Source organism: Acartia tonsa, chromosome 1, assembly GCF_053477335.1.
Source record: "Acartia tonsa isolate MP-2025a chromosome 1, ASM5347733v1, whole genome shotgun sequence".
NCBI lineage: Eukaryota > Metazoa > Arthropoda > Copepoda > Calanoida > Acartiidae > Acartia > Acartia tonsa.
Genome location: NC_137260.1, coordinates 30,059,920 through 30,072,894, shown reverse-complemented (window position 1 = coordinate 30,072,894; position 12,975 = coordinate 30,059,920). Strand labels below are relative to the sequence as shown.

Genomic DNA, 12,975 nt, shown 5'->3' with positions numbered 1-12,975 from the left:
ATAAACCTAATTTTTTTTAAAGCAAACCTTTTAAACATAACCAAACTAAGCAACATAACTAAACTCAGTAACCTTTACAGATTTCATTTTAAGACTTTCCTTTTAGGGCCTTGAGGGTCAAAAGACCCCAAAAAAAAACTAAAAATACGAGTTCTGGGCTTATTTTTAAAGATATCAACCTGATTTTTTAAAGAAAACTTTTTAAACATAGCCAAACTAAGCAACTGTTACAGATTTCATTTTGGGACTTTCCTTCTAGGGGGTTTTAGAGCTAAAGACCCCCCCCCCAAAAAAAAAAAAACACTAAAATTATGAGTTGTGAGCTTTTATTTAAAGATATTAACCTAATTTTTTTAAGAATACTTTTTTAACATAACCGAACTCAGTAACCTTTACAGATTTCATTTTGGGACTTTCCTTCTAGGGGCTAGTAGGGCAAAAGACCCCCAAAAACTAAAAATATGAGTTCTGAGCTTGTTTTTTAAAAATATCAACCTGAATTTTTAAAGAATTTTAAATGAACTAGGTAACCATTGCACATTTCATTTTAGGACTTTCTTTCTAGGGGCTTGTGGAGCAAAAGACCCCCAAAACACTAAAAATAGGATTATCAAAATTTCATTTTGGGACTTTCCTTCTAGGGACTAGTGGGGCAAAAGACCCTCAAAAACTAAAAATATGAGTTCTGAGCTTATTTTTGAATACACCTAGCTCTGGCAATTTCTTTTTCCACAGGTATAAAATGCATGATTTCAGAAAACTGACTGGCGCTAGGTGTAGAGTAGACTTTGACAAAAGATTTTTGGGATATCATATCTTTGTCCTTATGTGTTTACTACTATTCATAGCTGACCTAAATAAGGAACCCACTCAGTTCAGTAGTTATGAGATCTTCAGACAAGAACTCTTTCTACTTTATAGAATAGGATATTAATAATATTTATCAATATTAATTTTTGATATAAAAAATATTGGTAAACATGTTTTTAAAACGCTTATAACGGTCGAAATAGTTCATGTCTATTAAATACATTTGATAACTTCCAACCTTTTGTACGCAGCATAACTGATGGCTTTCTGGCTTCATCTTAGCTTGATCTTCCAGAAAGATTGTGTTGGCAGTGTTTACAATATTCTCTACTACAATCATACCACCAAGATAAGGGACTACATTGTTTTCAACAATAAGAATAAGAACAAGAATGGCTTCAACAACAAGCTGACGGAAGTCAGGTTGAGCTACAGTTGTTAAAAGAGCTTCACATTCCAAATGAAATTTCATTTCTCCAGATGTCATTTCTTGTGTCAGAGATTGTGGTAAAGACTTTCCCTGAAAGAATGTAAAATTAACACATTTCGTTTTCAATTTTATTATTTAACCAGAGGGAATATTAAATGTCTTGAAATACAGAAACTCATCTTATACTTTAATATTTAATATTCCCGATAATATACAGGGTGCGCCACATAAAACCGGACTTTTTCTAAATTGTAAACAAATGAACATAAAATCGTCAATTTCAAAGATTTTATTAAATTTTAAAAAACTGGGAAGCATACTAAGTATCATTGAAAAAATCGCCGCCAGCATCAATCACCGCCTCTACCAGCCTCCTCAACCGCCGGCAGGCCCAGGTCAATATGTTCCTGTCCAAGCTGGCAAAGTTCTCCTTGATTGTGGCAATGAGGGAGGTCTTTGTGGTATGGGCACGTCTATTGGTGCATGCTTTAAAGTACCCCCAGGCCCAAAAGTCCATTGAATTAAGATCCGGCTGCTGTGAGGCCCTATTTCCTTAGGAACGTGAGTAACCGCAGGATCCAAATTCACCCAACTTTCAAGCTACCCTTTGACACGGAGGCCTTTATTTGGACCACAGTTGAGCTAGAATGACGTTCTATACCTTTTTAGAAATGGCATGAAGATTCAGCCTGGGTTATAAGCGCAATAAAATGTCTAAAATGGTTTTTAAGTTCCATGTGGGACTCTAACGTCAAGAACCGAGAAATTTTCATGATTTTACACGATTGACATCTCTAAACCTGCCACGTTTCACTTTGCCGGAGTACTTCAGCCAAGCAATTTTAGATAGAGAGCTCTAGTCTTTTCTAATGTCTTACTTATGTATTTAACAGTATCCCAAGCAAGTTGCATAACTCTACCTCATCTACAGATGGACTGAGGTCAGATTTAGTGGGCCCTAGTCAAGAATCAAGAATTAAACCACCAGGGCATTTCGAATCTGCCTTGTTAAACATAAGCGCGGCCAGCTCGGAGTACGAGCCCATCTTCGTCCAAAAATTATTTTAAGATAGAAGGTCATTGCCTAAGCTTTTAATAGTGGGGTCAAACGTCCTGATTAGTCAAGTAGTTTTGACGCTATGGCCGTTTTAAAAAGTCCGGTTTTATATGGCTCACCCTGTATGATACCAAACTTGTCAAAATCAATTCTTTCGAATCTTTCTTATTTTTCTTTTACCTAATAAAACAAAATATACACATATATTTGAATGTTTTTTTTACATATTTGCAGAAAAGTTGAACTCTAACTCTTTAAAATAATTTTTACCTGTCCAGAGACCACCTGGAGGCCTGCAGCAACTGAACCTGGAGGCCAAATCCAAAGTTCTGTTTAACATAGGGAAACTACTTCCCAAATGAAAACTTTCTTGCCAAATAACCTATCTTCTCACTCCTAAGTCAAAGCCTTTACTTCCTGTTTACGCAAAGTGTCAAACTGGATACTTTATTTAGTCAATAATATATATCAAAACATACTTGTACAAGAAGGCCTTGACACTTTTCAAGCAGAATCCACATTTTTGTATAAAATTCTGGTGGAACTCTATTGAGGGAACCATCTAAAAGTCTCCTCCTTCGCCATATTCCTGTTCTGTCCTCTCCTTCTTCTTCGGTTATTGAAGAACCTATTTTCAAAAAGAAAATTCAAGATATTGCACATTATTTCTCAAAAATTGCAAATTTAAATAAAGGTCTCCGATATAGCTTTACTTTTCAAATATAGTAAAACTAGCGGCTTCGCCCCAAGCCGCTAAGGGCTTCGCCCCAAGATGTGATGGGAAGTTCAAACCCAACCCATCATTTTTTTATGTGTGTTATAATCTGCGTAATATTTATTTAATATCTATAAGTGCGACAGCTTTTACTACATAATATTTATTTAGTTAGGTTAGGTAAGAAAAACCCTGCGGAAATGGGGTTTTTAGGCATTTTTGGTCTCTAGAAACTTACCTTAAATTGTTTTTTCTTAGGTTGTTTCCTTAAATACACTGTGCCTATTTATTTAGGATGATTCAGCAAGTCGGGGGACCGACCCCAGCAGGCTAGGTGGGTGGCCCGTTGGGGTTAAGTGCTTTTTTCCCAATTTGTATGTTGTGATCAAATTATAGGTTTTTTGGGCCAAGAAACCCAAATTCAGAGCTAGAATTAACATAACCCCCAAGGGCTAGGTTAGTGGCCTGGTTAAGTGCATTTTTTCCAATGGACCAATACAATCTTGTAATATATCAAAATATAGGTTTTTCAGGTCAAGAAACTCAAATTCTAAGCTGAAATTAGCATATGACTAACCTGAAGCTAACCCCCGCGGGCTAGGTAGGTTTTCTGCAGGGCTTGAGCGCATTTTACCTAACCTAACCTAGAAACTTACTTATATTTTTAGATTTTTTTCTTGAATAAACTGTGTCCATTCATGGGGACTTTATTTAAGATGATGCAAGTCGGGGACCGATCCCAGTGGGCTAGGTAGGTTGCCCACAGGGCTTAAGTGAATTTTACCTAACCTAACCTAAAAACTTACATTTAATATATTTTTAAGGTTTTTTTTTCTCAAATACACTATTCATGGGGACATTATTTAAGATGATCAAGGAACTCAAATTCAGAGCTAAAGTAAGCATTAGAGTAATCTGAAGCTAGCCCCAGCGGGCTAGGTGGGTTGCCCGCAGAACTTAAGTGCATTTTACCTAACCTAACCTAGAAACTTGAATAAACTGTGTCCATTCATGAGAACTTTATTTAAGACTAAGAATTTGATAACCCAATTTCTTATTTTAGATTTTAAAAGAAAAAGTAAAAAAAAATTTTTGGGGGTGGTAATTTTTTTTTTAGGGGGTGGCCCCTCTCATTTTTATAAGGGTAATTTTACCTAACCTAACCTAGAAACTTACTTTAAATATTTAAATTTGCGGACCACCTACCTAGCCCGCAGGGGTTAAGTTAATTTTTCCTAAAGGTATATATATATATGTTGTTATATATTAAACTAGCGGCTTCGCCTCTAGCCTCTAGGGGCTTTGCCCCAAGAGATGGTAAAAAAAGTGTAAGGTGAAATTTGTAAGTCTCAGTTTAGTCTAGTGTTTATTTTAGCTCTGAATTTGAATTTGTTGACCTAAAATACCTATATATGATGTATAAAAACACATACTTTGGAAAAATGCACTTACCCCCTGCTGGCAGTGGCCACCCATCTAGCCAGCGGTTAGCCTCAGGTTCGTTTTATGCTAATTCTAGCTCTGCATTTAAGTTTCTTGACCTAAAAAACCTATAATGTGATGTATTAAAACATATGTATATTAAGATATATAAGTTTTCCGGAATTTTAATGTTAGGGGGAGATTTGAAATCTGCATCAAATTTTAAGGATTTTTTATAAAATTTGTTTTTTGTATAATTCTTTATCTAAAAGCGGAAATGCATTTTAAGTTAATTAATTTTGACCAATAGGATAGGTGGATTTTAAACTACCTGTGCTCTAATTGGTTGAATGATGTACGCCATCCAATCAGGGCGCAGATTTTTAAATCCACCAATCACAGATGCCAAAATTAATTAACTTAAATTGCATTTCCGCTTTTAGATAAAGAATTATAAAAAAAAATGAATTTTATAAACAATCCTCAAAATTTGATGCAGATTTCAAATCTCCCCCTAACTTTAAAATTCCGAAAATCTTATATATCTTAATGTATATATTGAGAAAAATTCAATAAAAAATCCGCCCAATTTTTAGCCAATTTTGGAATCCGGATCCGGAATCCGTTTTTTAACAGCGGATTCAGATTCTTAATTGGTAGGCTAAAATTTGCGTCTTCTGTTTTTTCTTTCAACTCCGCCTATTTGAAGGCAATGATAATCATTATATATAATATCTTTTAAAATCTGGATTGATTCTCGAAAGTGAATTATAGAGAACACCAAGAACATTAATTTTAGGACATATGTAGCACTAAAATCTTTTAATTTAAAAAAAAGCCTTTTAAAATATTGCTAGATTCAGGAATCCGAATCCGGAATCCGCGGGAATACGCCTTTTTTTTGACAGATTCTTGTAAGAATCCGAATCCGGTCCAAAAATTGCCATCCCTAACTAAAACCCTGAGGGTAACCCGCTTGTGCGGGTTAGCACCAGGTTAGTCCTAAGCTGATTCTATCTCTGAAACAAACAAACAAATATTACAATTACATTTCTGCTCTGTTTTATCATCTGAACAGGTATTTCTTTGCAGAATAAGATCTTCATAATTAAGCATAGCAGGTAATTTAGTTAAATTACCAGTATTTTTTTGACAGTGCTTAAGATATTTCAACATGTACTGCATGTGCCAGTTGGAAACACAGTTGTTAATGTTATAATTCACATTCATTAAATTTACAGAAACTCTCAAATAATTAAAATTGAGAGGGCTTGAATAAAGTGAAATTTATTTTCTACTAAGAAGTTTGTTCTTGTTGAGTAGTATAGATCTAACCGCGCGTTTTTTGAGAATTAAATATAATATGTAAACTATTTCAGTATCACCTACTCTCCTTATCTTTTTTGCCACAATGGACACAGACCATGCCATATTTGCCTGTTAGTGTAAGAATTATTTCAGTATACTTTTTTTAGACATATTATAGCTTAGATGATTAAGTTTAAAATAATTATATTTATCTTTGACTTCAAAGATATAATTTGCAGTAGAGAAATGAAAAATAGACTAGGTGTTTCAGAATTGTCTCAGAAATATTCTGGGACAATCAATACAGATTAACCAGGCTTTTATCATTGCTTTCATCAATTAAATTAAAGATAAGGATGGTTTATTAGCCTAAATGTAGATTATATAACTTTGAAAGTATCTACTTTAAAATTTTATAATTAGTAAAAGAATATGATAATTTTTATTATTTTTCATTGATTGATTAGATTATATGATTGAAATATCCAGTTAACAGTTAGATTTGCTCTTTAAACTTTGTAAACTAGCTCGCTAAACAAACAATTCATTTCATAATTATAGTAGAAAGAAAAATTGAAACCCAGCAGCCAAGAAAATGTATTTTGAAAAAAATCATAGTAGGGAAGGTACAGCTACGATTTAAGTAAGAGTGGTTATGAACTCACAATACCTTCCTATAACACCCCTGCTAGTTAGTTTCTTTGGTATGCTCAGGTAAACCTGTACCTGGCTTAAGCTAGCTGTGTACATTTTGGGAAAAATGTTCTTAACCCCTGCCAGCTGGGGTTAGTCCCCGACTTGCTTTATCATCTTAAATAAAGTCCTCATGAGTTTATTCAAAAAAAATCTAAAAATATAGGTGAGTTTCTAGGGTAGGTTAGGTAAGAGTTTGAGTTTCTTGACCTAAAAAAACCTATATTTTGATGTATCACAACATACATATTGGAAAAATGCTCTTAACCCCTGCGGGCCATCCACCTAGCCCGCTGGGGTCGGCCCCCAACTTGCTGAATCATTCTAATTAATGTCCTTATAAATAAATAGACACAGTGTATTTAAGGAAAAAACCTGAGAAAAAAAAACAATTTAAGATAAGTTTCTACAACAAAATAGATTAAAAAAGCCTAAAAACCCTATTTCCGAGGGGTTTTTCTTACCTAACCTAACCCAAAAATAATTTTTTTTTTTTTTTTTGCGATTTAGATGTAATACCTAGGTATAGGACTATGCTAATATACCAAGTTTCAAGTGTGTAGCAACCTATGTAGACTTCTTTTTGTTTTGAAATCTGATAGGTAAAAATTATCATTTTCTGCGTGTCTTCTAAATTGTTTATCAGAATAAAGTGTTAATTTCCCAAAAATGGTCGGTGAAAAACTGATTTTTTTAATGTATGAAAACTGATGCCTTTTGCAAATTAAAAAAGGGAGGGGGGAGGCGTAATGACATCTGAACTTAAACAGTGAGCAAAATAATCTAAATATTGAGTTATATTCTTGAACCATGGTACATAAGCCTAGTCCTATAGAAACTACATAAATGAAAAAAAAATCTCAAATTATTTATTTTTAGATTAGGTAAGCAACGGGATTTTTAGACATTTTTTGGTCTATTTTGGTCCACCTACCATATTTTTTTTGTTTACAGCCATACTAAACCTTAAATATCCAATATTATAACAAGCTAAAAAAGTCTATATTTCTATCTTTAATATAGGTCAAGTTAACATTACAAGAATCACTTACATTAATACAAACCCTCCACTCCCTTTTGTATGATAATTGGGGTTTATTAGTATATAGTATACTAGCGGCTACGCCCCTAGAGGCCTCTAGGGGCACTTGAGGAGGGGGGAGTCGAATTTGATAACCCAATTTCTTATTTTAGATTTTAAAAGAAAAAATAAAAAAATATTTTGGGGGGTGGAAATTTCTTTTTTTTTTGGGGGGGGGGGATTTTTCATTTGGGGGGGGGATGTCCCACCCCCCAAGAAAATAGTTATAAACCTTCCCTTAACTTATGAGAAGCTACCCTGTTAAGGAGAACCCGATCGGTTCGGCGGTTAGCGAGATCCTTCGGTACAGACACACAGATACACAGACAAACAAACATCCTGTTACTTTAGTATAGAGATGCAACACCATTCATAGTAAATCAGCAGATTTTTGACATGCACAGACCTACTTTTACTTATTCTTGGAGAAAAAAAAATTTTCTTTATACTGTTAGGTGTAATTCCTATAGTAGGGGACTAAGAAATTTTTATCTTAACATTTACACCATTTTGCTCACGGTTTACGGTTTTACCCCCTTCAGTCCACATTTTTGTTTATTTTAAATCTATTAAGTAAAAAACCTGCAGAGCTAGGAAGACTATCAGCAATTGAGGGAAGAACAGAAAGTTGTTTACTATTAACTGTCCGTGAAATACTTGTACTCAAAGTGTAAATAGATATCTTGCTTCCCGTGTCCTAAATTAAAATAAATCTATGATATAACTCAAACTGTTAATTCTCTTTGGTATTATTCTCTTAGGATTTTTTAAAATTTTGTAATTTTGAGTATCAAAATTTTCAAAATTGAACAAAAGATTTTTAAGAGGATAACGCCTTATCCATCTCTTATTTCCATCTTTAAATTTTAGCAAAGCAGTCTGACTTAATGATACAGGTTTTTAATGGAATACAAAATTCAGACACGTCCAAGGGGGAGGGGGGTTACAGGGGGTGATTACCCCCCCCCCCCCAAATGATTTTGGGGGGCTGTACATTGATTGGGAGGATGGAGGGTAAATAAATATAAAGCACTATTCAGGGCAAATTTGTAAACAGGTAAACTTAGGGCTTTTATAAGTGTATTATTTTTCCTTATTTTATTGCGATATGCTATACATATAATACCTGGATTCCATACTCCTGACCAGACATTATATGATGAAGCAAATTCTTGGTCTCAAATGGTGACATGTTTAAAAGCTTATCTTGAGCAAGCTCGCCATCAATGTTTAAAGTTCGAGAGAGCTCCGATGCCATTACCTTAAATAATTCAAACTTCATAAATTTAGAAGTTACTTCAAGATATGGGTGAAAAGGATACTTTATAGTTTAGATAGGCTTTATACAAAGCATTAAAAAAGCCACAACTTTAAAATACGTTTTGTCCTATGTTGCATACTAAAGAAATATAATAAAATAATTGCAAATGTGCATTTAAAGCACAGTTTCAAAAATATAAAACAATAACAATGTAAAGCAGTCGATAACAGTTCAAGAAGTTTTTAATATTTTCCTGAATTATGAGGCCAACTCTTAATCTTAACATTCCAGTGAATAGCTGAGGTTCTGATCGAATAAACATTGCTAGATATATCAATATTTCCTAAATAAAATAGATCCGTTATTTGAATCGTCATTATTTTTGCAATTATAAATTAATACAATAAAATACAATACAAAAAATGATTGTATGCCTGAGATAATGAGCTTGTGGAAACATCTCCGTCATGAGCACTGTAAATTTTGTCTTTAAGTTCCTGTGCTCCAAGTGGTCGAGATATTATAATTTCTTTGCCAGGTAAACCAACCGTAACTTGTTTCTGCCTAACTATCAAATCAGTTAAGCTTAGTGCTAATGACGGCAATTTTTTGCCCAACAATCCTAAAAAAAATATTTTTATCCAATAAAGAAAGTAGCGAGAGTTGGGAATAAGAGATTTGGTAAAAGAAGAATCGAATTAACAGGTATTTTTAATAGCAAATGAGAAAATGTTTAGGTTTGATTATCAGATAAGTTAAAATATTATATTTGCCTCACAACCTTTCAGCATAGAATTAAGGTTAGGCCTATTGCCTATATTATCATACATACCGAAATCTCTTATTCTATTTAATTTTCCTTGCGTAGATTAAGTGAAGAAAAAGAGTAAAGAGTATATTTAATTTTATGAAACAGTCCGAACGAACAATACGGGTTAATTATTAGAATGATATCCTCTAAAAATTGACAAACCTGAAGTATGCCTGACTATAGCCCAATGTTTGGCTTCACACGCAGCATCATACAGTTCTTGAACTAAACTTTCTACAGTTCGAAAATCTTCTCCATGTTCGCAAATATTTACCTTTAACAAGATTAGTTTTCATGAAAACTGAGGCCTTATGAAATTAAATACAATTACTGTCCTTTTGTGTATGACATGCAATCCTTCCTATTAAACATTTTGAAAAACTTCCCCTCTAAACAAGTTTGATATCATTGTATAGCACACTTGTCCTCTAAAATGACCTTAATATTTATAAAAACCAACCAAAAAGAGGGAAGTCAATTTCTAGTAAATCCCGTAAAGGTGTGTGTTATAAGGCCTAAAAATAGTAGTAGAACAATAAGGTGCTCTATATATTTGTATTCCCTAATGAATAGAACAATAGGAAAATTTTTTTTTTTTTTTGATAACCGTACCTGGAATATCTTTAAAAAATACGAAATTTCTATCAAACGCTTTGTTTGGCTCAAACTGACAAAAAATTTTAAAAAATATAATTATAATAATAATGTTTTTTATAGGTACAAGGTAAAGGTTAAGAACAATCTATACCATTAAAAAAAGTAAGAAGCCATTCTTTACAGGTTTATTTATTATAATTATATTTTTTTTTAATTTTTGTCAGTTTGAGCCAAACAAAGCGTTTGATAGAAATTTCTTATTTTCTAAAGATATTCCAGGTACGGTTATCAAAAAAAAAAAAAAAATTTCTTCCCTATTGTTCTATTCAATAGGGAATACAAATATATAGAGCACCTTATCGTTCTACTACTATTTTTAGGCCTTATAACACACACCTTTATGGGATTTACTAGAAAATGACCTCCCTCTTTTGTAACTATCTCGACAAACGTCCTTTGTGTTCTAGATCAGTTAGGCATTATTTAATCATTCTAAAATTGTAAGAATCGTTCTTCTAGCTTTACTGTAACCACAGTAAGAGCACAGCACACTTATTGAATTTAACCAACCAAAGAATTTTTATCCAATCTTAACCAGACAAATGCCATCTAGCTAAAAAAGATGCGTAGATTTCATTTCTGGCAACCAGAAAATCAACAGAAATCGAATTAACGAGATCCAAAAAAGTTTCATTAAAAAAAACCTTACACAAAAAAAAAAAAAAAAATAAATATAACGATGACTTAGTTAAAATGCATGGACATATATCTTTTTAACTCTTATTTTATACATCTTAATTGGAACTGATGATCTATTTTTATAGAGAAACATATGTATTCCACCAATAAATAGTTAAAAAATTAAATGTTTTTATACATATAATAATTCTATTTTTAGTCCATTTCGTTCACGCTTTACAAGCTTCCGGCACCTAGCAACCCCCCCTCCCCCCTACCCCTTTTTCGATCTAACCTTTCTCAAACTACCTACATAAATTTACAATAAAGTTACCTTGTAACCCATTCCAAACTGTTCAGCCATATAATGGAGCATATCTCCTTGTTCCTCCATATCTTGTGTCGATCTCAACATACTTACGAGAGTGCTTGCTTCTTCACGACGACCTAAAAGAAATTCAAAACGTCTACAAAACTATTATACAGTAGCTGTTTGTGAGTTACTTATTTACAAACAAGGATGACAACATCCATAAGTAGCGAAGCACAAAAAATCGTCGATTGGAATATGTACAGGTAGATTTTAAAGGTTTTTACTAAAATCAAGAATAGATTTATTGGATAAAATAAACATGAAACCTTGTTTTATTTTGCATGATGACGATGGTCAAAGTAAATTATATTAAAGATGCTCATAACAATGCACATAGGGGCAACAAGGGGCATCAATTCACCACCCCCAAATCAAGTTTTAAACATTCTATGAGTATTATCATACCCAATGTACATCAGATTTCAAAGGAATCGTAAAAATACGCTTTTCAAGTAAGCATTGTAATGCATGGAAGTCAAGAAATGCAAAAATTTTCTTACAGAAAAAGGCATACTTTTTGTGTTTCACCAACAATTTTAAAAGTATTATAAAATCTCTTAGAATTAACGTAATTAGACAAAATAACTTTTGATGAGTCATGCATTACATATATTTTGACAGTATAAAAGAAAAAAACACAAATTGAAGAAATTAGTCCTAAATAATTCTAGTTAAAGTCAAGATTTTAGTTTATTTTTGTTTGTTTTAAAATCAACATTTAAATAGACAGTATCAGGTAACATGTTTTCACCGGGTGCCACCGGCTAAAAAAGCGATATTTGATTACCGAAAGACATATTATAATCGCCAGTACTGGTGTCATTTACCCCCCCGCGCCCCCGTAGGGGTTTTTAGCCTGTTTTCTGAAGGTGGGTGCACAAAAACTTTGTAAGAAAATGCTTTTAAAGGCGCTTTTAAAGTCAAAATTTAAGAACATAGTTGTTTTATTTCATTAAATCCCTGCTTTATTTTACCTCTAAAGTATATGGGTTTTTTCAAGTTTGATATTGCTGCGCTAATTTCTTAGATAACTCTTCCTGTCAATATTGTAAGAACCCGAAATTAGAATCTTAAAAAGGGATATATAATTACTTTCATGTTGCACCATATTTTCTCCAACTAAAATGAAATGGTCTTTCCAGCATGCTAATATAACAATATCCCCTCCCCTCATACTGGACGTAAGAACTGACCAATAAATGAGGACTAAATTAGCAACCTAAATTGACAACAAAATTTACCCAGTTATAATATCCACGTATATTATGTCTATTATTTTAGAGTGTTTAAATAAATTGGAAACACTATAAAAGCTATTCAGTATGTAATTTACTAAATTTAAGCATTTGCTCTTTAATTGTCCATATTCGCAATTTATCACAATAGATTTTTTGTGCTTCGTTACTTATGAATTGTATCATCCTTATTGTTTTCCTTAGAGGTTGAGATAGATAGATAGTTCGATGATGGATAGATGGATAGATAGATAAATAGATGGACAGATAGATTGATATATAAATGAATAGATAGATGGATAGATAGATAGATGGATTTTGCAATTTACCACACTAGATAGATGGATAGATATCTGATTGTGACAGACTTTATTTATTAAGACTTTGAACTAATGATAATAATGAATATTTGTAAGTTCTACATATTGCACTAAATGGTGGGGATGGGCTAAGCCTAAATCAACACCTCTTTATGTTCGAAGTTTTAATGTAACTAAATAATTG

General features: G+C 32.8%; 1 protein-coding gene across 1 annotated transcript in view; it reads right to left on the bottom strand.

Annotated features, from left to right (window-relative positions):
* The window catches only part of LOC145328983 (putative phosphorylase b kinase regulatory subunit alpha), a 106,033-nt gene that overhangs the window by 42,838 nt on the left and 50,220 nt on the right, over positions 1-12,975 (bottom strand). Inside the window, exons 20-27 of the mRNA XM_080172977.1 lie at positions 11,198-11,310; positions 9,751-9,862; positions 9,212-9,399; positions 9,033-9,120; positions 8,643-8,779; positions 8,099-8,213; positions 2,777-2,925; positions 1,049-1,330 (exon numbers count right to left, since the gene is read on the bottom strand). Coding sequence (XP_080029103.1) covers positions 1,049-1,330; positions 2,777-2,925; positions 8,099-8,213; positions 8,643-8,779; positions 9,033-9,120; positions 9,212-9,399; positions 9,751-9,862; positions 11,198-11,310 — 1,184 coding nt within the window. The remainder of the gene's footprint in view (positions 1-1,048; positions 1,331-2,776; positions 2,926-8,098; positions 8,214-8,642; positions 8,780-9,032; positions 9,121-9,211; positions 9,400-9,750; positions 9,863-11,197; positions 11,311-12,975) is intronic.